At 42.0% G+C, this 25,743-nt stretch overlaps 1 protein-coding gene across 1 annotated transcript in view; it reads left to right on the top strand.

The window, feature by feature from the left end:
• Nucleotides 1–25,743, top strand: part of SLC38A5 (solute carrier family 38 member 5) — a 147,111-nt gene that overhangs the window by 115,615 nt on the left and 5,753 nt on the right. The window contains exons 5-13 of the mRNA XM_073600004.1: nucleotides 2,120–2,235; nucleotides 8,054–8,127; nucleotides 11,053–11,145; nucleotides 13,552–13,633; nucleotides 13,745–13,827; nucleotides 16,054–16,112; nucleotides 16,753–16,893; nucleotides 18,638–18,717; nucleotides 24,937–25,037. Of these exons, the coding sequence (XP_073456105.1) occupies nucleotides 2,120–2,235; nucleotides 8,054–8,127; nucleotides 11,053–11,145; nucleotides 13,552–13,633; nucleotides 13,745–13,827; nucleotides 16,054–16,112; nucleotides 16,753–16,893; nucleotides 18,638–18,717; nucleotides 24,937–25,037 (829 nt within the window). The remainder of the gene's footprint in view (nucleotides 1–2,119; nucleotides 2,236–8,053; nucleotides 8,128–11,052; nucleotides 11,146–13,551; nucleotides 13,634–13,744; nucleotides 13,828–16,053; nucleotides 16,113–16,752; nucleotides 16,894–18,637; nucleotides 18,718–24,936; nucleotides 25,038–25,743) is intronic.

Consider the following 25,743-nt stretch of genomic DNA (forward strand, 5'->3'; position numbering starts at 1 on the left):
TGAAGGTTTACCTTCCAACAAGACAATGACCCTAAGCACACAAAATAATGAAGGAGTGGCTTCACAAGAACTCCGTGACTGTTCTTGAATGGCCCAGCCTAAGCCCTGACTTAAACCCAATTGAGCATCTCTGGAGAGACCTAAAAATGGCTGTCCACCAACATTTACCATCCAACCTGACAGAACTGGAGAGGATCTGCAAGGAGGAATGGCAGAGGATCCCCAAATCCAGGTGTGAAAAACTTGTTGCATCTTTCCCAAAAAGACTCATGGCTGTATTAGATCAAAAGGGTGCTTCTACTAAATACTGAGCAAAGGGTCTGAATACTTAGGACCATGTGATTTCAGTTTTTCTTTTTTAATAAATCTGCAAAAATGTCAACAATTCTGTGTTTTTCTGTCAATATGGAGTGCTGTGTGTACATTAATGAGGAAAAAAATGAACTTAAATGATTTTAGCAAATGGCTGCAATATAACAAAGAGTGAAGAATTTAAGGGGGTCTGAATACTTTCCGTCCCCACTGTGTGTGTGTGTAAATTATATTTAAATTATAAATTACAGAATACTGTATAATGTGCCTGTTGTACCAACATCCCAAAACTTGTTAGGTAAAGAAAAAATAAATAATCAAAGCACAAGGACACTGAGACTTTTAAAGTGCCTACAAAAAGTATAAAAATTGATATCCATTTATAATCTGATATGAAAAAGAATAAAAAAAGCAATTGTACAATACATCACGTACTCTACCGTAATCCTATTCCATCATGTTTTTCAAACCGTATTATTGTAGAATATTTGATGGTAAAATTACCAAATAACACCTATGATAGTTTTCTTAACATGAGATATTTCAAGGACTAAAACATTTGTAGACACAATCCAGAAGATGTGGAGGTTATGAGCTATTTGTGTGTGTTTTTGCTGTATTCACTATAGTTACCGTATCTAATTCACCAGTAGGTGAACCCCCTCCATTCCTGCTGTGGCTGGTCTGTCAACAACCAGGAAGGAGACTAATGCTTCATAACAGCATCTCGTTTTGGCACTGAGCACTTTTCTGAGACAAGCAACAACAAGAGCAATGCAAAGGCTGACACACTCACCCCTCCCTCTGCATTCTTCTTGCCGATGCTTGTCAGTGGAAAGTGCTCACAGCTGAGATCTTACAGATTACAGTACTGTATGAAATTATTTCACATCCCTTTTGTCCCCAGTGCTTTGGCCCATGCCCTGCATGCAGTTTTATATTATATAAACTGTTCTTTCTGCCTGGAAACTGGAGATTGTCCATAGCAACCAAAAAGTGTCCCTTTATGTCAAAAGTGGCTTTAGATCAGCTAGAATACAGCGATAGTAAATTAGAACACTTGCAGAATTGAGCGATAGTGAATCGTGGGGAAATTTATTTTATTATTATTATATTATTTTTTTTAATTCTTTATATTTATTTATTATATTATAATTTATGTTTTTGTGTTTCAAACTTTATCATACCCGGGATATCTACTAGACTCTTGTTTGGACAGATTTAAGTGTGTTATTGTTAAGAATTACAGGATGACAATATAAAACGCCAAATTTCCATGCAAAATAATTGTACCGCTTTCAGCACCTAAAATCCGAAGCAATCATACCGCCAGGGAGGTTAAAGAACTATCGTTAAGTTGTTTTGTTTTGTTTTTTTGATGTTCTGTCCCCTATGGGACAAAGTACATGTATTACCTTCAAACAAACATAAAAAAAAATTAACGATAGTTCTTCTTTAAAGTTGATTTGCATCAGTGTAAAGAATGGCAGTCCTCGTAGGATAAAGGTCTCAGTCTATACCAAAAAGTGGTGTTAAATACTGAAAAACCTTTTGGCTTACTTTGTAACCTTAAACAACATGATGCCCAAGTGCAGAGAGGCTTCAGTATTAACTTTTTTGATTTTTTTTTTTTTGTAGATTTTTGTTGGCCCTTTAAAAGTTGTGGTGTCCTTTTGGTTTGACTCTTTTGTAAATGAACATGGATAACGTGTAGATGCCTTACTTGAAGCTAGCTAGTGTTGTGAAAGATGTGTTGTAGGCCTCGCTCTTGCTCTCTTTGGCTAACCATTTGTTGTTCCTCCCACAGTTCGAAGGCAAGACGTCATTTGGGATGTCAGTGTTTAACCTGAGCAATGCCATTATGGGGAGTGGGATATTAGGCCTGGCCTATGCAATGTCGAACACAGGAATCATTCTTTTCGTGTGAGTATTCCTACCCTCCTAACCGTACAGTGTTTCCTGGCACAGATCCAGGTTCCTATCAGTTTGGGAAAGTCCTTTCCATGAACAGCTTCTGTGAGAGTAATAGCCCTAAACAGCTGCAGCTGGAGAGATTGCAGGCTCATATTCCCACACCGAGAACAGCCTGGACTCAGTATACAGACAAGCCTGGATTATATACATGCACAAAGACCACCTTACATAGCATGTTATACTGACCACTTATGTAATTAAAGAGCAATGCTAGCAAACCATAAACATACCAATTTACTTCTCTTATACATTCTTGCAAAGTCCTTTCTTTTTAATTATTGAAATATTTCTTCATATTGAATGTACCACACACCTAGTGAAAAATTAAATCAGGCTTGTGGTGTAATTGCCTGCTCTGTTAGCTGATGGATGAAATGGGGGGTGTTTTGGGGGAGCTTACAGGAGGCAAAGAACTTGCATATGGTAATGTTCACTAGCAGTCCAAGGAGCAGAAAGCAAGTAGAAGAAAATAGATTGGGGGTCAGCAGAACTGCTGGTTGTGAAAAGTGGTCTTAATAAAAGAGAAGCGTAGTTTTTTTTGTTTTTGTTTTTGTTTCTTTTTAAGAATCATACTTGGGTAGATGCAGCATCAGTCCCCCAGCGCCTCTACCACTGAGAACCGGGCAATCAAACACCACTGATCGCTCAGTTCTCAGTGCTCTCTGAGCAGAGAGCTGGTGACTGTAAGCCATCGGCCCTCTTCACTGCCCCTCCACGCTTACTGGAGTGCTGGACTGTGCGGCTCAGGCTCTCAGTGGCTCGCTGAGAGGGTGTCGGTGTTCTATCAAAAGAGCCAAATCGCCAAAATCTCCAACTACGTCACTTCCGCTTTCTCTCCAGCAGCTGTAATTGCAGATTTCAATGACTTGCCTGTTTTTCCCCCGAACACCGGCAGCGTATACACTACGGTAGACAACATAATGAGTGGGCGTTGTTGGTCCGCCCACTACTAACCAAAAACATGGCCGCCTCCAAGGCGGCGTCAACTTTTTTACTGCTTACCTGTCGTATCAAAACACCCAAGTCGTCATATACCGTAGTGTATACGTTGCCAGTGTTCTGTGAAAACATGCAAGTCGTCGAAATCTGCAATTTGTGCTGCTGGTGAGAAAGCGGAAGTGACGTAATTGGAGATTTTGACGAGTTGGCTCTTTTGACAGAACACCGGTGTTCCGTGAGCATCGGTGACCCGTCAGATTAGGTAACAGAAGTGACATTCCGTCAGCTGAATACTTAATGCGCATGTGCAGGCTTGCTAATCTGACAGAACGCCTGCAGTCATAAGACGCCAGCGGACATCTTACCACACCCAGCTACATCTTGAATTTCACAGTCATTTTACCAATAAAGTGAGCGTATATAAATAAACATAGTATATTCAGACCTATCATGCTATTTTCATGCTATATTTTCAAAGCGTAAACGGTTAGCGCTGTCCAGGGCGGGGTGTACCAAGATGGCCTCCGTCACCTTCCTACTGCTGGCGTCCAGTTTCTTTGAAAATGTAACATTGACAACAGCATCACAGATGTCAATATACTATATTTATTTATATCCGCTCAGTTTATAGCTAAAATGACTGAAATTCAAGACGTAGCTGGGTGTAGTAAGATGTCTGCTGCCGCTTCTGAGTGAGTGCAGGTGTTCTGTCAGATCAGCAAACCTGCTACGCATGCGCAGTAAGCATTCAGCTGACGAGCGTCACTTCCGTTACTTAATCTGATGGGTCGCCGATTCTGACGGAACATCGGTCCAGGTACGTGGGCAGATCCCGACTTCATTGCCGCGTCTTGCCCGAGCCTGGATCAGCCCGATGTCAGCTGAAAACAGGTTACAGGAGTGCAGAACGAACTGCACTCCTGTGATCCAGAGGAGAAGTACAACCAAACGAGCTTTGGCTGTGGTGGATCGGTGGTGCAGCTACAAGATAAATCACCAGTAGAAAAGCTAGAGGGGCCCATAAATCCAGCAGCTCATTAAGAGGGGGTATATGCTACAAATGTAAAAGAAAATATTGAACAGAACATTGAGAAAGAGAAATTGAGGTAAATACCAGTTTAAAATAAATGATCAAACACTTGAGAAACAAAATAAATACATTATGCCTCTTTGATCTGCAATCTTGCATAGCAGATCTTTAAATATGATTTTATGCAATTGTTCTTCACTGCAATCTGCTTGCAAATACAATATAAGTCTCAGAACTCTCCTGGTAACATGCAGCAAAGTACATTATTATCAGATGATTCCACAGACACAAAGGAAATGAACATGTGCTCTCTATTGATTACTGCCTAACTGGGCCTGTTTTACATACTTGGATACTCTAAAATCAAATACAAATGTCGGCTTAATTATTTTTCAGCTAAGTATTGATCATTAAAATATGTTATTTGTGGACTGATATCTGAGCTAAATATTTACTAAATGTATCCAGTAAATAGAGCTACTCTGTTACACTGTAGAAATTAATTAAATGGTAATTTAATATTTGCTTAAAAAAAAAAAAAAAAAAAAAAAAAAAAAAGCTTTGGCTGTACTTCTTCTCCTTTTAAGTCTGGATTCACACTTGTGCGAATTAGATGTGGATTCCCTGCATCCAATTCACAATAGCAGGAGATTGTGACCGGCTCTTTCGGTCCGTTTCAGATCCGAATTCACCCAAAAATTTCAGGCTGAAATTGGACCTAAAACGGTGAGCGAGGACGCACTGGACTCCTGCTGTGAGCCGCTGCATGCTCCATATGTGAACCCAGCCTTAAAGCAGTATTCAACCCAAAAACAAACATTTATTATATTGCAGTTTACCAATTCTTAGATGTGATGTCATCTGGTGATCCAGCTAGCAAGTCTGTTGATTTTCAAAAGCATAGGCATCCTGCAAAGTGTATCAGTTTACATGGATGGGCCAAACCACTTAACAATGGCAGGGGTGATAAAATGATCTTTTTTTTAATTTATTCATGTACAACTTTTATCACAAAAAGAAAAAAAAAACCTTTGCTGTAACTGCTTATAAAATGTGAGCTGGAGTTTGGCTTCAGTTTTGTTAGTGGTTCTAAATCTGCTAGTACATTTTACACCCCCCCCCCCCAAACTGACAATGGCGTTGTCTGCTGTGCTTATTGCTCCATCCAGAGTAATACAGGAGGTGTGTTACTGGCCAGATCACCAGGTGAAAACAGAAGGGAAAAGGGCAAAGAAGAGAGAACTAATGCAGCCACCATATCTAATGATTGATAAGCTGCAATGTAATACATTTTTGGTTTGGTGTTTAATACGGCTTTAAGCTATACATCCATATAGCACAAGAGAGGTGAGCATGTGCATTATTCAAGTCATTGGTGCAGTAAAAACTTCTCTGTATACTCCAACTGCTGGAGACGCCATTTTCTACATTTGATGCGTGTTTAAAAGCACAAGTCTTCATTTTTCCAATGACGTTCCAAGGACACGCTTGATCTGCTTTGTTTGGACACAGCTCGTTCTGTTTGCATGACATGTGAAGCAGATGACTGCAGCTTCTGCTACCTTTTGTGTGCCAATGCATGTGTTTAAGTAGAGCTACGCCTGAATGTACAATGTGGTATTCATAAAGTCCTTCTACATGGACTATAAGTAGTGCTTCCTTTAAAGCCACTATTTCACCTTAATCCTCAATAACCAGCTTCGTTTTTACCAGAGACTTCAGTTCGTTGAGCCAGATCAATGCGGATCAGTCTAAGTGGAGATGAACACCCATGGTCTGGCACGCTACATTGCCATATTTCACATAGCAGCAAGGAGAAAAGAAGAAGCTTGCACATATCAGATCTGGCCCTTCCTTTCTGAACAGTTAGAGTCTTCTACGTTGCGTTTTTATGGCCACCATAAAGTGACTTTGTCACCTAAAAAAAAAAAAGGGTCTGTAATAGATTATTAACACTTACCTGTTCCTGCTTTCCATATACCCGCCTGTCTTTGCTCCCTTGAAGAGCTATGTCATCTGAAGACCCAAATGAAGATGCTTATCGCTGTGGTTCCATCAGCTGGCTGCTATGAGGCTACAGGGCACCATTGGTTGGTGATTGGAGACATAATGCTAAGCAGAAATTCAGGCTTTGAACAGCAGAGCTCTTTAGGAGGGCAACGATCTGTTGTAGGAGCATTTCTAGAGTCCAGGGACACCTCTGGACACACAGTATACGATGTTGAGGGGCTGGTAGGATACCTCAAAAGGTGAATAAAATGGATCTTGGCTAAACTTTCTTCTATACTTCTACAAATATTGATTCAAATTACACTTTCTCTGGGATTACGCTGATAATTAGACTGGACAATTCCTGAATTCCTTTATTAATCTTTCCTTAAAAAAGACATACAAACAGACATTAACTACTTCCCGCCTGGCCTATAGCAAAATGATGGCCGGGCGGTGGTTCCGTTATACAGACTGGATGTCATATGACGTCTTTCAGGTTAACAGCCATCTCACGGCGATGGGTGGTGCAGCATGTCAACACCGATCTCGGTAAAGAGTCTCTGACGAAGACTCTGTACCACGTGATCAGCCATGTCCAATCACAGCTGATCACGGTGTAAACAGGAAGAGCCATGTATCGGCTTTTCCTCACTCGCATCTGAAAAACGTGAGTAGAGGAAAGCCGATCGGCAGCTTGCCTGAGAGGGGGGTCTGCACTGATTGATTATCAGCACCACTCCCCTCCCCCCAGCCCCCCCCCCCCCCCCCGAGGACCACCAGGTATGCCACCTGTGATGACCAGGGATGCTGATCAGCGCCCATATATGATGCCAATCAGCACCCATATATGATGCCAATCAGTGCCCATCAGTAATGCCTGACAGTGCCTCCTTATCAGTGTCCATCAGGGCTGCTTATCGTTGCCCATCAGTGCCACCCATAAGTACCCTTATTTACAAAATGTTATAACAGACACAAAGAAAAACCTTTTTTTTTTTTTTTTTTTTTTTTTCAAAATGTTCAGTCTTTTTTTATTTGTTTAGCAAAAAATAAAAACCCCAGTGGTGATCAAATACCACCAAAAGAAAGCTCTATGGGAACAAAATAATAAAAATATGGTTTGGGTACAGTGTTGCATGACCGCGCAATTGTCATTCAAAGTGCGACAGCACTGAAAATTGGCTTGGGCAGGAAGGGGGGAAAGTGTCCGGTATTGAAGTAGTTAAACAAATCATTTAAAAACGCCATCTTGTCCCCACTCAGTATAGATATCTCCAAGGCTTTTTTTCCAGCGGGAACACTGGGAATGCAGTTTCGGCACCTCCCAGCATTGAATGTATTTTAACCACTTGCCTACTGGGCACTTTCACCCCCTTCCCGCCCAGGCCAATTTTCAGCTTTCAGCGCTGTCGCTATTTGAATGACCATTGCACGGTCATGCTACACTGTTCCCAAATTGAATTTTTATCATTTTATCACACAAATAGAGCTTTCTTTTGGTGGATTTTTTTTATTTTTTGCTAAAACAAAAAAGGAAAAAAGCCTGAAAATTTTGAAAAACAAAAATAGTATTTTTTTAGGAGGAGGTCAGCACTGGCAGCCCCATATTTCAGGACAGGTTTCTGATAAGAGGTGTAGACCTCATTGGCCAGATATGCTTTAGCCAGCAGGACTACAAACCCTATCATGCTTCATTATTCACCGGTTAGCAGAGTGTGCTAGGACTTTTAGTTCTTCAGGAGATAAAGGGCTGCAGATTGCAAATGCTTGCTGAACATTAAAATGTGTCTTTGGTCTTTTGTATAGGATCCTTTTAGTATGCATTGCTGCCTTGTCTGCTTATTCCATCCACCTCCTCCTCAAGTGTTCAGGTGTTGTTGGTAAGTAGTTTTCTCTTTTTTTTTGTATTATTATTTCTTATTATTATTATTTCTCCTTTATACCTTGTACTGCCTCTCCTGTACACAGTGCTTTTGGAAGTCACCAATTATTTATATATTTTATTAATTTATACAGAGTTAAAAAAAAAAAGCCATTTTCAAAGGCATTTACAACAGTCTCTTTCCTTAAGAAGCTCACATTCTATAGTCCCACCACATTTATATATACACACACACACGCACAAGAGCAGATTTCTGTTGTATTTTGTGGGATTTGTCAGGATAATGAAGTCATTAAGAGAAAGTCACAAAGACAGAGGGACAATTCATACAATTTGTGCCCTTAGTAGGTTTAAGCAGAACCCCCGATACCAGCCAAGGTTGCTAACAATTGAGCAAACCTGCTACCCTATCTGACCAAAATATCACTTTTATTATTGGTCACCATAAATTAAACCTCAGTGTGGTCACTAGGACAGGAAATGAAGGTAAACCTCCCTAAAAGTGACACAGGCAGCATTAGAAGCAGAAATTCAGTATATAATTAGGCTGGGTCCACTTTAATTCAGAGTTCTGCATTTACCTTCTATGTTGGATGTGTTTTTTTGAATCTCATTGGGCCCATTCACACCTCTACAGTGTGGAACCCAAACACACAAACCCAGAAGACATTCAATGCCCATGTGATGCAGCATACCACAACACACACAGTAATACATTGTGCATTGTGGTGCGCTGCATTGAACAAAATGGTGCATGTCTGTTTTTGTCCATTTATTTGGATGGACTGCCATAAAGCGGAGTTAAACTCACTAGTTAAACATTCCCTAATCTGAAAGTGACCATAAATACTGTCCATGGATCATATTGGGGTCACTCAGATCAGTCCCCATTCTGTTTCATACCCTCTTTTTTTTCTCCTACTGATGTTGACTAGTGTATGCACACAATTTCCTGCATTCCTAGCATCTTAACAGTGTGAGGATTCAATCACCTTCCAGGGAAGACATTAGGTACCCAAGCATCCACTCTGGCATAAGCACATGTTTTTGACATGCCTATTTTGCCCCCCCCCCCCCCTATCCCCCCCCCCCCTCCCATAAGAAGTCAGCACCAAAATCTAAGATGGCACTGGCTTTGATGGGCAGAAGAGAGCTGTGCACTGCAGTCCAAATCTGAGTCTTATGCTGCGTGCACACGATCGGAAATTCGGCCAGCAAAAGACAGATGAGAGCTTTTGGTTGGAAAATGCAACCCTGTGTATGCTCCATCGGACTTTGCTGGTGGAATTCCAGACAGCAAAAGATTGAGAGCAGGTTCTCAATTTTTCAGTTGGAAAAAGTTCCTATCCAAAAATGTGATCGTCTGTACAAATTCCGACGCACAAAATTCCTACGCACGCTCGGGAACAATTCGATATCTGCTCGGAAGCACTGAACTTCATTTTCTTGGCTCGTTGTTGTGTTGTACGTCACCGTGTTCTTGACAGTCGAAAGTTCAGAGAACTTTTGTGTGACCGTGTGTATGCAAGGCAAGCTTGAGCGGAATTCCGTCGGAAAAACCATCCAAGATTTTTCCGACGGAAAATCCACTCGTGTACGGGGCATAAGAGTAATTCAAACTGGAACTTGCTTTTGGGGATTTAGGTTTGGGAATGTTTTTTTTTTTTTTTTCCCACAAATGTCTGAGTTTAGTTTTCACTTTAACGCAATGCACGTTAACACACAACATAAAGCAATACTTCAGAATGGCAAAGTGAGTATATGGGCTGGAGCTGAGTAAAACTAGGAGGAGAGCCAGCATAATTGGGGCCTGCAGAAGAGGCGGAGTATTGGTGGGTGATTTTAATATGCTGGAGTCTGCTTAGCAGATTGAAGAGTTCAAGGCAGTGTGTAGAGAGGAGGGGGGATCGTGTCACAGCTCAGTCGAAGCTCATCACAACACCAGACAGTTTTCCCCCAACCTCCCTCCCTCATTTGTTTTGGTTTGGGGGAGCCTCCTACTTTCTCAAAGTGCTGGGGTACTTGTAGTGGTTTTTCGGGCTTTATTTTTTTAGCTTGCCATTCAATTTCTTGGTCCTTTTTATTTTCATGTCATAGCAGCAGGCAGGAGGTCTATTGAGTCTTTGAAGGCAGTGCCGGTTAAATAATTGGGGGAAATTGTGGGTTGGACCCATCTGAGGTATGGGTGTCCCTTCCTAGCAATACGGTGGTAACATCGGGGTATTAATTAAGTTGTATCTGGTAGTACATAAGTGGTTAACTGTCCCCGAGCCGGTGTAGTTGCGGCTGGGGGCCTTTGATTGGGTGGCGGATACAACCGGTTAATCATGAGTATATAGGCCTTCAAAGACCTTTAGACCGGGCATAAGCTGAGGTTGGTATATTTGTTATGCATTGACTGAATTATATGCATTAAAATTGTTTTCTTGTGAATATTGTATTGATGTTTGTACTAAAAGGCCGCTATTACCATTAGACTCCAAATAAAATGTGTCCTCTGGTCATTTTGGAAGGGGGGATTGGTCAAGTGTTTAATGTTTTTGAGATAATCGGTGCCTCTGCATTCTGCAGGTCCCTCAGTCATGCCTGTGCCAGTGTGACACTTAGAGGAACCTCTGCAGCAAGGTTTGACCAACACTGAGATCATCAGAATACCTGTAGTTCAGACCGTTGGATCACTTTTACCTTTGTTTGGTCCAAACTTTTTTTTTTTTTTTTTTTTGTACCTGTATGTGCAGGGTTTAGTGGAGTTCTCTTAGAAATGTCACATATCTAATCGCACTTGAACATCCTTTCTTTTATCTGCTCTCCTTGAGCTTCCTGCAACCTCTACATTTATACTCACACCACCTTCTTTTCTCCGTTTACACACCCAGTGACCATTTCCCACCAATTTCCTCTCCCAATCTTTCCTCCTCCTCAGGTATACGTGCCTACGAACAGCTTGGAATGAGAGCATTTGGACCCGTGGGGAAGGTTATGGCAGCGTTAATTATAACCATCCATAATGTGGGCGGTAAGAAAACTATTTTCCTTCTATATTCTGTTTAACCACTGCAAAAGGAAATGTGAAGAATCGTCAGATCTTTGATTATAATGAGGTATAAGGCAGTGGTGGACACCACTGCATGAGGAGTTCAGGAACCAGTCAGCCTTTGAACAAGCAGGAGGTTTAATGTAAACCCATACTTTTTCCTTTTTGTCTTCAGACACCATGTAGCCCTTGACACGCTTGAACACGGACATGCTGTTATACAAGCTCTTCCCCTTTGTGTTATGGTTATATAAATAAAAATACTCCTAGATAGTGTTACTGAGAGCAGCATGCTATTTATTTTATAGAAACTACTTTATAATTATATGACACACAAAACAAGAGAAAGAGGAGATGATTTGATGCTGAAGTATAGAGTATGACTCCCTTTAAGATCCCCTGCTCCTCCATACCCTGCTGCTCTAGTCTCTATCCAATGAGTGCCAATATGCTAAAAACAGACCTGTTCCTCCCCCCTTCAGCTGCTTTAGCCTTCAAAGTTTACAAAGGGCTACAAATCTCCCTGCTGAATGTGATAGCAAGCTACCGACCAGCCCGCAGTCAACCAAATCTACCTGTCTAACAGTATGCATTAAAAGCAGGGGTTTAGTCTGCATGCATTTGCAAATGCACGCGTAAGCCACAGAGCCTCGCCACGGCACCCTGGTATCTGTGGTACCTAAAACTAACCTAAAAGTGTCTCCACAATGGAAGCACATGCATTCTGATGGATAGGTGGTGCATATACAGCATATAGCTCAATGGCTGCAAAGGTGTCAGTGCGTTGCCTGACCAATATACAGTGATGCAAAACGGGCTCTGTGGCTTACGCATGCATTTGCAAATGCGTGCAGACTAAACTCCTGCTTTTAACGCATACTGTTAGATAGACAGGTTGATTTGGTTGTCTGCGGGCTGTTCGGTAAATAAGCTTGGATTTATCCTTGGCCCTGTTTATATGAATGTGATAGCAGTTGGCAATTTTCCTAAATAGCAAATCACCAGGCCCAACCACAGTAAATGTGGGGCAGCCATATTTGCTCATTATTTAATACCTAATTGCCGACCGCCCTAGAACAGTTTTACTGCTACAGGGCGGCTGTGCTGCTCAGGATCACGTGTATATATACGGGATCCTGCACTTCCGAATAGCGGGCACAAGTATGCATCGCAGACAGCGATTCTACACATTGTGAGTCAATCAGCGGGTCCCACGGACTCGATGACCACCGGCACCTGCTGATCATTCTGTACATGGGCAGAACGGCAGTCTGCCTATGTAAACAAGGCAAATTTCCATTATGTCAGTACAAAAGGCATGGATCCTATGTTCCTGCAAAGCAGAAACAGCAATCCATGCCTTACCCTAATAAAAGCACCTCCCACACTACACTAAAACACACAGTAAACCCTTTGATCACCCCTGATGTTAACCCCTTCCCAGCCAGTGTCATTAGTACAATGACAGTGCATTTTTTTTAGCACTGATCACTTTATTAGTGTCACTGGCTTCCAAAAAGTGTCAAAAGTGTCTAATTTGTCTGCCGCAATATCGAAGTCCTGCTATTGGTCGCTGATCACCGCCATTACTAATAAAAGTAAATCTATCCCATGGTTTGTAGATGCTATAACTTTTGTGCAAACCAATCAATATATGCTTTATTGGGCTTTTGTTTTACCAAAAATATGTAGCAGAGTACATACTGGCCTAAATTTATGAAGAAGTTTGATTTTTATTTTTTTCTTAAAAAATGTTAAAATGTTATGTTTTATAGTGTATATGTACATATGTGAATATATACATTTTTGGTAGTACTTGATCACCTCTGCGTTTATTTTTTGCGCGTTAAACAAAAAACTATTTAGAAAAAAATATTAGCATATATATATATATATATATATACTAATATTTTTTTCTAAATAGTTTTTTGTTTAACGCGCAAAAAATAAACGCAGAGGTGATCAAGTACTACCAAAAATGGCTCTGTTTGTGGGGAAAGAAGGACATAAATGTTGTTTGGGTACAGCGTTGCATGACCACACAATTGTCAGTTTAAATAACACCGTGCCGTATCGCAAAAAATATCCTGGTCATGAAGGGGGTAAACCTTCCAAAAATTCAAAATATTAAACAAAAACAAAATGTCAGAGTCATGTTACAGCTTAAATACATTTTGCAATAACTCCAAATGCACTACAAATAGGTTGTATAAAAGCATGTGAAACTTGCAATGCTGAAGATTAGAAAACAGTGATATTGTTTGGTACTTTAAATTGCACAGAACAAATTAAGTTTCACACATGCAGCATCTTTGTAAATCAGAAAATAAGTGTACCTTGTGTGATGACTAATGAATCATGTAACCCAACCCTTCCTTTTTATTTCAGCTATGTCCAGTTATTTATACATTATTAAATACGAGCTGCCACTCGTCATCCAGACTTTCATGGGGTTGACCACGAAAACTGAGTAAGATTATAAAGGGTTGTACGCTTATCTCTGTGTGTGTGTGTGTGTGCGCATGTTTACCTGGGCTCACCATTATACATTACCACTGTCTGAATCCCTTCTTCTCCACAGGGCTTGGTATTTCCAAGGTAACCTGCTCATCATCATTGTCACAATCCTCATCATTCTCCCCCTCGCTCTCATGAAACATCTTGGTAAGACCCGAAACTAAGGACCTTCTCCAAACACGTATAGAGTTTTCATGGCTAATCCGCAATGGGCCAGATTGATCAAACTGAAATAAGGATCTCTACTGTCCAGCACAACCAAATTAAGTGAAAGAAAGAATCTGATTGGTACCAGTAGACTATTCCCCTTCCAGGCACTTTCATAAAGAATGCCATGTGTAGTTGTATTGAGATCAGTTCTTTATATAAAACCCGTATGTGCTATTCTATATCTGGTGTACAGACTATGCTGGGTGGTATATCTGGTGTACAATCTGTGCTGGGTGTTCTATCTGGTGTACAGTCTGTGCTGGGTTTTTATATATCATGTGCGCAGTCTGTGTTTGGTTTTATACCTGGTGCACACTCTGTGTTGGGTGTTATACCTGGTGCACAGTCTGTGTTGGGTGTTATACCTGGTGTACAGTCTGTGTTGGGTGTTATACCTGGTGTACAGTCTGTGTTGGGTGTTATACCTGGTGTACAGTCTGTGTTGGGTGTTATACCTGGTGTACAGTCTGTGTTGGGTGTTATACCTGGTGTACAGTCTGTGTTGGGTGTTATACCTGGTGTACAGTCTGTGTTGGGTGTTATACCTGGTGCATAGTCTGTGTTGGGTTTTATACCTGGTGTACAGTCTGTGTTGGGTTTTATACCTGGTGTACAGTCTGTGTTGGGTGTTATACCTGGTGCACAGTCTGTGTTGGGTGTTATACCTGGTGCACAGTCTGTGTTGGGTGTTATACCTGGTGCACAGTCTGTGTTGGGTTTTATACCTGGTGTACAGTCTGTGTTGGGTGTTATACCTGGTGTACAGTCTGTGTTGGGTGTTATACCCGGTGTACAGTCTGTGCTGGGTGTTATACCTGGTGTACAGTCTGTGTTGGGTGTTTTATCTGGTGTACAGTCTGGGTTCTGTCTGGTGCACAGTCTGGGTTCTGTCTGGTGCACAGTCTGGGTTCTATCTGATGCGCAGTCTGGGTTCTATCTGATGCGCAGTCTGGGTTCTATCTGATGCGCAGTCTGGGTTCTATCTGATGCGCAGTCTGGGTTCTATCTGATGCGCAGTCTGGGTTCTATCTGGTGTGCAGTCTGGGTTCTATCTGGTGTGCAGTCTGTGCGGGGTGTTATACCTGGTGTACAGTCTTTTCAAAGTACAAAATATCAACAGATGACAATAGTAATACCACAGTTCAAGTACCATACGTTACCATGATATGTATAGGAATGTGTAATCTGTAGAAACCACACAGATCACAAAGTGGGCAACAAAGATCGGAAAATGATAAATTGCTGGTATATACCATCACAGTGTATAGGTCTTCAAGGCATAAAAAGGAGGGGGGGGTGAAGAATCTTACTTAAATCTTGATGCCCTTTGTGTGTGTATTACTTTAGATCTATGCAGTAATTCCACATGAAACAACTCCTGTCTCTGTGCAGGAGCTTCCTGTAATAAAGACCAATTACTGCTGCACTCTTTCCTTGTGCAAGATGACTGGTCTGGTCTCCGCCCCCTACTGTAGTTTTCTGCAGGCAGACTGTACTGGGTGGGGCCTGCTGGGCCCCTCCCACAGCTCTGCTCTGTGCACAAGTTATGTACAGCATAGTGATGATGTCTCTGACACATTTCCAAGTTTAAAGAGTAGAATGTTTTTTTTTAATCATACTTGCCTAGGAGGATGAAGTATTGGTCCAGTGCTGCCTCTGACCCCCAGTGGCTCTAAGACTGAGAACCAAGTGATCTAACACCACTGATTACTCAGTTCTCTGAGCTCTGTGAGCAGAGAGCTGGTGACTATCAGTCACCGCTGTCTGCTCTGCTCACTGGAGCACTGAGCTGTGGAGGGGCTGGGAGTGGCTGACCCAGGCTCCTGGGTGGATCCTGACCATATGGTCGCGATCTTTCCCCAGCCTGGACTGGCTCTATGACATCAGCCAACAGTGGGCTTCAGCCTGCTGTCAGCTGAAAACAGTTCACAGGAGTGCAGAACAAACCGCACTCCTGTGATTCATAGGAGAAGTATTGCCAAATGTGCTTTGGCTGAATTTCTCCTTTAATACCTTGGTATGCAAAGACATTTGATGTACACAGTGGACTCCTATCATTGGTGGATATTGAGGAACATATTTAAATGAAACATTTTGTTCCCGGAGTTCTGCTTAAAGTGTGTGACTGAATCCTCATGTGGATAATCTCTCTATCTCTTTCAGGTTATCTGGGCTATACAAGTGGCTTCTCTCTAAGCTGTATGGTCTTCTTCTTGTGTGCGGTAAGCTTAAATATTTGACATTTTATAACAAACAGACTTTGCAGTTCTGGTATTTCTCTAAATCGTATTTTATAATTTCCTAAACTTCCACATCAGTTCTTTCTGTCCCATCCAGGAGTCTTGGGGCAATTCTAAGGAGCCATGGTCTTTTACTGACAGCTATAGAAATGCCTTGAAAAAAGGTTTTCCTCCTTTTATTAGTGTGTTTTATTGATGATATTCAATTATGAGAATTTCTCCTAATCAATAGGAACTAATCTCCAGACAGACGTAAGATGAAGGAATAGTGCCCCATCTGTGGTGTCAGTAGAAGGAATAGTGCCCCATTGTTGTCAATGGGAGGAATAGTACCTCATCATTTATATCGGTGGATGAAATTATGCCCTTTCATTGGTGTCAGTGGCAGGAATAGTGGCTCGTATCAGTGGGAGGAACAGTGCCGCAAGGGCTGGATAAGGTCAAGCAAAAGGCCGCAGTTTGGAGACCACCGTTGTAGACTAAGGTGTAGTTGGCCAAAACCAACTCCAAAAAAATCCAACACTTGACTCTTATGCCTCTGGATTATGAAATGTGGATCACAGCCCTTTGTCTTCATGCCTATTAATATCTCCCCTTTGTGTCCTCTGATCATCCTGTTCAGGTCATATACAAGAAGTCTCTAATACCTTGTCCCCTGAGCAACTCAACAACCACAGAGCATAACCTTTACACCAATGGCTACAATTCTACTACTGTCACAGGGGAGGTGTGCACAGCTAAGATGTTTACTCTCAACACTCAGGTATGTCTGTTTAATTTTACCGCCCCCTGCTAGTTTCATCAATGACTGAACACCAAGTACTATAGGCCAGAGGAAAACAAGATCCCAGTTTAGAAAGGTCGATGAATTTTCACTACCTTCAGCTGGTTTACTGTAATTTGGTATCAACTGCAGCTGAAACAGTTAGTTTTGCTTTTGATAGTGAAGGAAAGGACAAGAGTCTCTGATGATTTTGTTGCTGGCTGTGTTGATGTAGGGAAGGTTTACCCTTATTTCCTGTTAGGACAGGAAGTACTTGGTAATATCTATGAAGGGGACACAGGTTGACACAAAACCATTTTTAGTAGAGTGTGGAAACTTTTGAAATAGTTTTTTTTAGCTATCCTTTCCTTTAGCTATCCTTTCCTTTGTCCAGGAAACAATCTACCCAATGGGCTCACAGACAGAGACATAAAGTTTAATTCTTCCCACTCCTATCCTAAACAAATGATTGGAGTTAATGGACCAATCAATAAAAATCACACTTCACAAAAATAATTAATGCAGAACTAACTTTTTTTTTTTTCTTGCTGAGGTTCCATGCACACTAGCAGCTTAAAAAACGCCAAAAAATGCTAATAGTAAGCGTTTTCTGGTGACGTTTAGCAATGTTTTTTGCAGTGTTTAGGAGCCCTAGTGTTTTGGTAAGGATGTAGGCAGCTACCGGCGTCTTTGACAACCAGTGAATAGCTGGTTGTTAAGGAGTGGGCCAGAAAGCCGGCCACTGCGTCCTTAACAACAGATGACACATCAGCTGGGAATGCTGAATGTAAACAAAAGAAATTCCGGCAAGTCACACTTGAGAAAAAAACAGCGTGTGCCCCCCTAATCCATACCCTTGGGTCTGGATTGGGTTTTGAGGGCAACCCCACACCAAAATGTAAAAAAAGAATGGTGTGGGGGCCATGCTGAGGGCATGGGGCTTGGTATGGTTCAGGAGGTTGGGAGGGGGGGGCGATCGCTTGTCCCCCCCTTCCCTGGCCTGCCAGGCTGCATGCTCGGATAAGAGCCGGTTCACACAGGGGCAGCACGACTTGCAGCTCGACTCAGAGGCGACCTGCACACGACTTCAGCGGTGACTTGCAAAATTACTTCTGTATAGAAGTCAATGCAAGTCTCCTGAAGTCGCCCCAAACCGAGTCTAAGTTTGGTATGGATTTGGGGGGGGGGGCACTCCATTTTTTATTTTGGTGTGGGGGTTCCCCTCAGAATCCATACCAGACCTAAGGTTCTGGTGTGGATTGGGGGGGGGGGGGGGGTTGAGGGCACGCATTTTTTTTTTTTTTCTTTTTTTCTTTTTTTCTCCTCAATTGCCGGCAATTCTTTTATTTACATTCAGCTGTCAGCTGGTGGATGGACACTTGATATTGTTTTGCTATATATTTTTTGGTGTCTAGTTTCCTATAACATTGTGGGATGTTTAGAGAGTCATTAGAGACTTTAGAGAGTCTGTTGTTTTCAGTCATTTAAACATGCAGTAAGATAAGAGGACCCGTGGGGAACAACCATTGTATGGTGCTACAAAACAAGAGGCAGAGGCTGTATATGTAAAGAGATGATGATGATGATGGCCCTCTTGCTCATATCGAAGTATACACTTTGCACAGAAAAACTTTTTTGTTTTGTTTTTTTTAACATCATATTGATATGATTATTAACATAAACCCAATATCTCTATAGACACTAGTTTCCCAATGTAAGCCCATTTTTCTATATCTTATTTCAGACTGCATATGCCATCCCCATCGTTGCTTTTGCTTTTGTTTGCCACCCTGAAGTTCTGCCCATATACACCGAGCTCCGCAGGTAGGTAGCTGGGGTAAAGTGACAATGTGTTGCTTGTGTTAGACCATTATAGATCCACATGTTTAACGTGATACACCACACCAATGGCGCAACTTCTGTACACACACCACAACAGCACTCTGTGAGGTTATCTGAGTAAGGCTCCATTCACACTCCAAAGTCCTGTGACATCTTTGCTGCAACTTTGATGCAATTTTGGATGAGTGTGACTTGGATGCAACTTTGGCTTTGACCAACGATAATGGAAAACTGTTGCACAACTGTCACATGTAGAACATCCCATTGCGCTTTTTGAAGGCTTAAATTGCAGTCTGTGGCGAGTCACATGAAAGTCAGACCAAAGTAGTGCAGTCACATTGTTGCAACTTTTAAGTTGCATATATTTGAGCGGATGTCCTTTAAAAAACATGGTGTGCGACTTGTCATGTAACTATAGTGTCCCAAGTTGCATGACAATCCGCACAAGTGTGAATGGAGCCTAAGCAATGCAAAGCGCGAGAGTGTGTGGGATTCCCTGGTCAGAATTCAGCTGTATTCACTGTTGAAATGCATAACTGTGAACTGTCTTATTGCCGGCATATTGGTATTTCTGTTCAGCCAGTTTTCTAATCCAGGGATTTCTGTCTGGCAGCACAGCCAGTCCTTGACTTCACTTTTTTAGTGTACTTAAAGGGTAACTCCACTTTTGTTGAGAAAAAAAAATTGCACGCTGGGTGATCTATGTACTGTACATTGCAAGAATCTTACCAAACTCTGTTGCAGATTTCTGCCTTTTTGTTATTCTGAAGAAATAGCGGTTTGTTTGTCTGTGTCCATGAGCAATGTGAATGGGAGTGACTATATAATTATCAGCTGCTGCATTTGTAGGGTTCTAATGAGGAAAGTGGCAGGGTCTGCCTCCCTTTATATCAGGGGCGCCCTCTGATGTGGCCTGCCACCTCCTGCTCTGGGATGGCGGGTCGGCAACCCCAGATTGCGGGTTCCCAACCCGCCATCCCCAAGCATCAACTGAGCCAACACCAGAGGAAGCAGAGCCAATACTTCCTATATAGCGCCTCTCCCCCTTCCCTTTTCGGCATAGCGCCAGCACCTGTCATAGGCAGAATGATACCAAATGTACTCCGCCTGTGACAGGAGCAATACAGGAAGCATTGGCTCTGCTCTATACTGCAGCCGCTTGTTTCCTCTTGCGCCAGCTTCTGTCACACTGATGCTGGGGTATGGCAAGTTGGGAACCAGCCAGCAGTACCAGCCCTGGAGGACAGCCAGCAGCAGCCACCAACCATACCCGCCTGGGGGACAGCAGCAGCCAGCGTTATCAGTAGGAATCCCGAGGAAGAAGTGAAGATTGAGGTGCAGGTAAACTGCAGTGCATCAGTGTGAAAGCAGCCTTGGGCCCCTTTCACACGACCGGTCCGATCGGGTCCGCCAGTCTGTGTTTCCGGTGGACCTAATTGGACCCTCCTATCTCCAATCCGATCCACTTCAAAAAACAAAAGAGGATCTGTCCCCTTGTCTGGGCGGATCGGAGGGCCCATAGAGTGGAGCGGTCTGTGTCTGCTCTGTATATGGAGAGCGGACACAGACCTGTCATGTGCCCGCACTGCTCATTGTGGCCCGCGACCAATTACCAAGTCGCTTAAGTGGCCATATTGCATTTTACAGAAAATTACAGTGCTGCAGACTAAAAAGGAAAGATCATTTTAAATATTATTTAGTTACAATATGACTTGTGTAGCAATTGTACATGCTATATTTTTTATTTGCTATTTTTTTTGCCATGAAAGTGTAGGTACCCTGTAAACCCTTGACGACCGACGGGTGGGCCTTAATGCCGAGCAGCTGCATATATAGGCCCTCTTAAAACTACTTACCGTGCTGAGAGCACACTCCCTGTACGCTCCCAGCATGGTATCCAGCTGGTACAGCCAATCACAGCGGTCACATGACCCGAATGCTCACCTCCACCTCCTGGCGTTTAGAACCTTTTTATAGGGCCGAGAAAGGGTTAAAAATGAATTAAAGTAATATTAAAGGTAAAATTATTTTTTTATAAATAATGAATAACTTATACTTACCTGCTCCGTGTAATGGTTTTGCACAGAGCAGCCCCGATCCTCCTCCTCTCGTGTCCCCCGCCTGCGCTCTTGGTTCCTTTTCTTCTCAATTGCTATGGGGGCACTCATGCGTGCTCACTCCCGAGCCCCATAAGACACACAACGGGGCTCAGCCTGCCCCTCTCTCTCCTCATTGGCTCACTGGCTGTGATTGGTAATGGCTGTCACTGCTGTGTCTCAGCCAATGTGGAGGGAGAGACACGGGAGAGCAGCCGCTCTCGTGCACATCACTGGATCACGATTAGATAAGTAAGGGGGGGGTGAGCTGCAAACTGAAAGGTTTTTTACCTTTGTGCAACCACTTTAAATAGTGTTTTCAGTTTGTGGAGCTCAGATACAGTTGAGTTCCACTTTAAGAGCACTTTACTCTCCTAATCTTCCACTCCTCTGGCAGACAGCGCTCCCCCACACTCCAGCAGTGGTCTGTCCCTCTGTGTCTAAGAACCAAGATCCCTGCAATGGTCTTGATGACATCAATGGACCTTAGACCATCAAAGTACAGGGGAGAAGAGGCTACAGGGACCAGTCTAGGGAGCAGAAGATCAGGGAAGACTTTTAGTTTACAACTTTAATTCTCAGATGGAGCCATTCAATAAAGCAACTCAACTCCTTAATTTCTGTGTATAAATTTCAACTTTTTACAACACAGATGCACGAGAGACGGGAAAACAAGTGAAAAAGAGCCTGCTAGCTAAAACTAAGAGCATAAAATATTATTAAGAGGCTATATTTAATACGTAATTATCTTTAAAAAAAAAACACACACACATATAGTATTACGTTTTTGTTTTTGTTTTTTTGTTTTTTACATTAGTCTTGTTCTTAAAAATATAAAGACAGAAATATATACAAAACCCCTATTTATTTTCTTTAAACTTAATTTAATAAAGAGTTTGATGTATACCTACCAAAGGGATGCTGGGTATTTTTTATTATTTTTTAAGATTTAAAAATAGATGAAAGGGCTGTGATTGTGCATTCTGCTGGTTGCTGGGAAACAAGATTTATACAGGGTTGAGCTGTCTTCGTACACCTTTACCTACTGCTAGAGGGCATGCATATATTTGGAAAGAAATTGGATGCATCAAAAATCGCCCTGGGGTATTTCCTGTGAAGCTGTACAAACCCGCGTCTTTGTGTTTCATTCGTGTGATGTTGCATCGTATTTTTTATGCACGGTTGGCATTTTATGTACAGTGTGTCAACCCAGGAAAAAGAGAACAATGTCTTTGCAAATGCACTTTTATACATGTTTGCTTCTGCCTTTGAAGCTTTTTTTTTTTGTGTGTGCATTTTGAGATTGCCAAGAAACTCAAAACAAGCACAAAGAAGGGGTTAGCTCATTTTAGTGCTATATTAAATGTACAGGGAATGTACAATAGTTTTATACATAGCTTTATGGGCAGGACTAAAAGCATACAATTTTTAAAAATATAATGTTTCTATTTTTTTTTTTTTTTGTAGTCCGGTATATACACAATGTTGCAAATTAATAGTTTGTATTTGATTTTTTTTTAAGCCATGCCAGCAGGTGGAGCTCTAGGCTCATTTTCATTTATTTATCTTTATGTCTATTTGACCCATCGCAAAAAAAAATGTATTTACACAGCTCAATAGCCCAAGCTAAAATTTACAGTGGTTGTAAAGGCAGAAGGTTTTTTATCTTCATGCATTCTATGCATTAAGAAAAAAAGCCTTCTATGTGCAGCAGCCCCCCTCAGCACCCTTAATACTTACCTAAGCTCCATCTAGATCCAGTGATATCCACGAGTGTCTCAGCCGTCCGAGATTCCCCCTCCCTGATTGGCTGAGACACAGCAGCGACACCATTGGCTGCCGCTGCTGTCGATAAAAGTCAGCTAGCCAGTCAGGAGAGAGAGGGGGCGGGGCCGGGATTGGGGCTTCATGTCTGAATGGACACAGGGAGCTGTGACTTGGCTCAGGTGCCGCCATAGCAAGCTGCTTGCTGTGGGGGCACTCAACAGGAGGGAGGGGCCAGGATCACAGAAGAGGGACCCGAGAAGAGGAGGATCTGGGCTGCTCTGTGCAAATCCACTACACAGAGCAGGTAAGTAGAACATGTTTGTTATTGTTATTATAGGAAAAAAATGAGACTTTACAGCTTACCTCTATATAAGGACACATATGCCAACAGAGGTTGCCCCAACAAATACGACAAGGTCTGGTCTAAATGGCTGGCGGATCCCTCCACTGCTTTTGAAACCTCCTAATAGACCCTGATTATAAAATAACCCCCAAGTAGGTGCCAAATGTGCACAATGAGTCCATAATGTGTCACCACATCCTATACAATTGTGAATTGCACTGTCTTGTGACCCAGTAAGCCGTGCTGCTGCAACTTTTATCATAATCTAAACTTCATGTTTGATATCTATGATGTAATAGAGAGATCCCTGCAAGGATCACATTGACACCATGTAAGACCAACGTATGTTTAACTGTATGTTCTCTTTTTTTTGTTTCTTTTTTGAAAATCAATTAAAAAAAATACAAAAAAGAGACTTTACAATTACTTTAAACATACAAATAAAACCGTGAGAGCAAGGACTCCATGCATAATACGCGAAGAGGAGCTTTCTGATCATGTGACAGCCAATCACATTGGTCACATGACCCGAATGCCTGCCTCCTGGCTTTTAGAACCCTTAAAAGGCTGGGAAGGGGTTAAAAATGAATTAAAGTGATATTAAAGGTTACATTTTTTATTTTTAAATAACAAACATCTTATACTTACCAACTCTGTGCAGTGGTTTTGCACAGAGCAGCCCTGATCCTCCTCCTCTCGGGTCCCCCGTCGGCGCTCTTCACTCCTCCTCCTCTTCTCCGAGTGCCCCCATAGAAAAGAGAAGAGACAGGCACACAGCTCTAAGCAGTGGAACTGTAGAGTGGATAAATGGATAACGGAAGGCACACGGTTTCTCAGGCTCAGATGTCCTCTCATCCAGCAATTAATAGAACACCAAACGAATGAAAAAGGCAACAACTTCGAAAATCCTTCTGAATCCTTTTTTGATAAATGACCATGAGTAAAAGCAAATAGCTAACGCGTTTCGGCAGTAAGCCTTGCTCACAGCCTTGATTTAAACATACAAATGAAACAGTGAGAGCAACAACTCCTGCATTATCGGATAGCTCTGTCCAAAGTTTTCATAAGAGCTAGCCTCCTGAAAGATGATTAATGCTGTATTGTCTTTCTAGCAAGCCCATACTGCTCTGAGAATCCTTTGTCATGCAAAGCAAAGATTTTAAAAATTTGCAAGCTAGAAAAAAATTTGACCAGAAACCATTATAGTTTTTCTCTTAGAAGCGATTTCGAGACAAATCAAAATTCTTTGCTTGTCTCTGATTGAAGAAGTTAACGCACAGACTGCATAACTGTTGCGGCATAGTGAAGGTGGAAGAAAAGCCTCACTATCTATTCTTAAAAATGTTCCCTCTGCTCTTCTCCTACTTATTCTGCCTAACCTGTATGAACAAAAATATGTATACTTACCTATTTTTAATATGCTCCAGTGCAGATAAAAATAGGCAAATATACAGATTTTTTTTTTTTTTTATGCAGGTTGTGCAGGATAGGTAGGTGGAGGGCAGAGGGAACATTTTTAAAAATAGTTAGACTTGGGATAATTTTACAGTTGAAGTTGCAGCTATGCCGTTTACCTACAAGGGAGTCCTTGCCATAGAATTAGTGTAATGGTTTTGGAACAGTAGCTTCCATTAAAGACTTCTGATAGGCATACAGCTTTTTGAAAGATTCCCGTTAATGCTGAAAAAATGGGGGCTGTAATTTGACTGGTTGCTGTGGTTAACCATGTAGTTTGTATTTCAAGATTTTTGACAGCTTTTGCCTCTGTCCTTACTTGTAAGCCACCTTGCGCCCTCTGCTGGACAATGGTTTTTGATTTTGATTTTTTGTTTTGTTTTTTACACCGATAGCTGGCAATAACACCATAGCTGAAGAAAATCACTGTTATGAAATGCTTGTATAAGTCTGCATAGATGAGCACTACACATAGAGCAAAATCTTCACACAAAATGTTATATATATACACATCCATGTTTGTTTCTTTCCCCCATCCAGAGCTACCAAGTCCCGGATGCAGAATGTGGCCAACGTATCCATCTTTGCCATGTTCATCATGTACCTGTTGACTGCAGTTTTTGGCTACTTGACTTTCTATGGTGAGCATCCTTTTGGTTGGCTGGGTCAAGGGGTGGTGGACATAGCGACCGGTTTAAGACAACCTCCTCAAAAAGAATTACACAGCTTGTGTCATTGAGAAATTAAAAAAATGCTTTGTCAGAAGAGATTGTGATTCAAAAAGTAGCCCGATTTTAAGCAGGCTCTTCACAGTGCTTATGTATGGGACTTCTGCTTCTTTTTATATGACTCTGCACTGTGTGCAGATTTGTCTTCTGAGAAGAAGATGGCGCTGAGATCTGCATAACCCTCAGCCTAAATTCTGAATGGCTTTATGTTAAAGGGGAATTAAAGTGTTTATAAACCTAAAAATAACAAAAATCATTGCACTGCATCTTTAATGTATTTGTACGTGATTTTTCATATTGCTTTTGTTATTAGTACTTGCTGTTCTTCCCTATTTCATGGTTGGCCTTGCCTATGCCCCTCCTCCTGATAGTAAACTGGCCACGCTTAGCTTGGCAGCTTGATCCATGCTAGCGTGGTCAGTTTACATCCTCTTTCATCCCACACTTAGATGCAGACACACTGTGCAATCACAGAGCATGCCTGCATCTTCCGAGGTGTAAACCACGCCCTACCTGCCCATCACTCTGGCCTTGACTGACAGCGGCTGCTCCTCTACTCTTTGTGAAGCTTCCTTTCAGACATGTTAGATTCCATACATGCCCACCAGCGGGTCACATG

This window comes from Aquarana catesbeiana, linkage group LG09 (assembly GCF_042186555.1).
Source record: "Aquarana catesbeiana isolate 2022-GZ linkage group LG09, ASM4218655v1, whole genome shotgun sequence".
Lineage (NCBI taxonomy): Eukaryota > Metazoa > Chordata > Amphibia > Anura > Ranidae > Aquarana > Aquarana catesbeiana.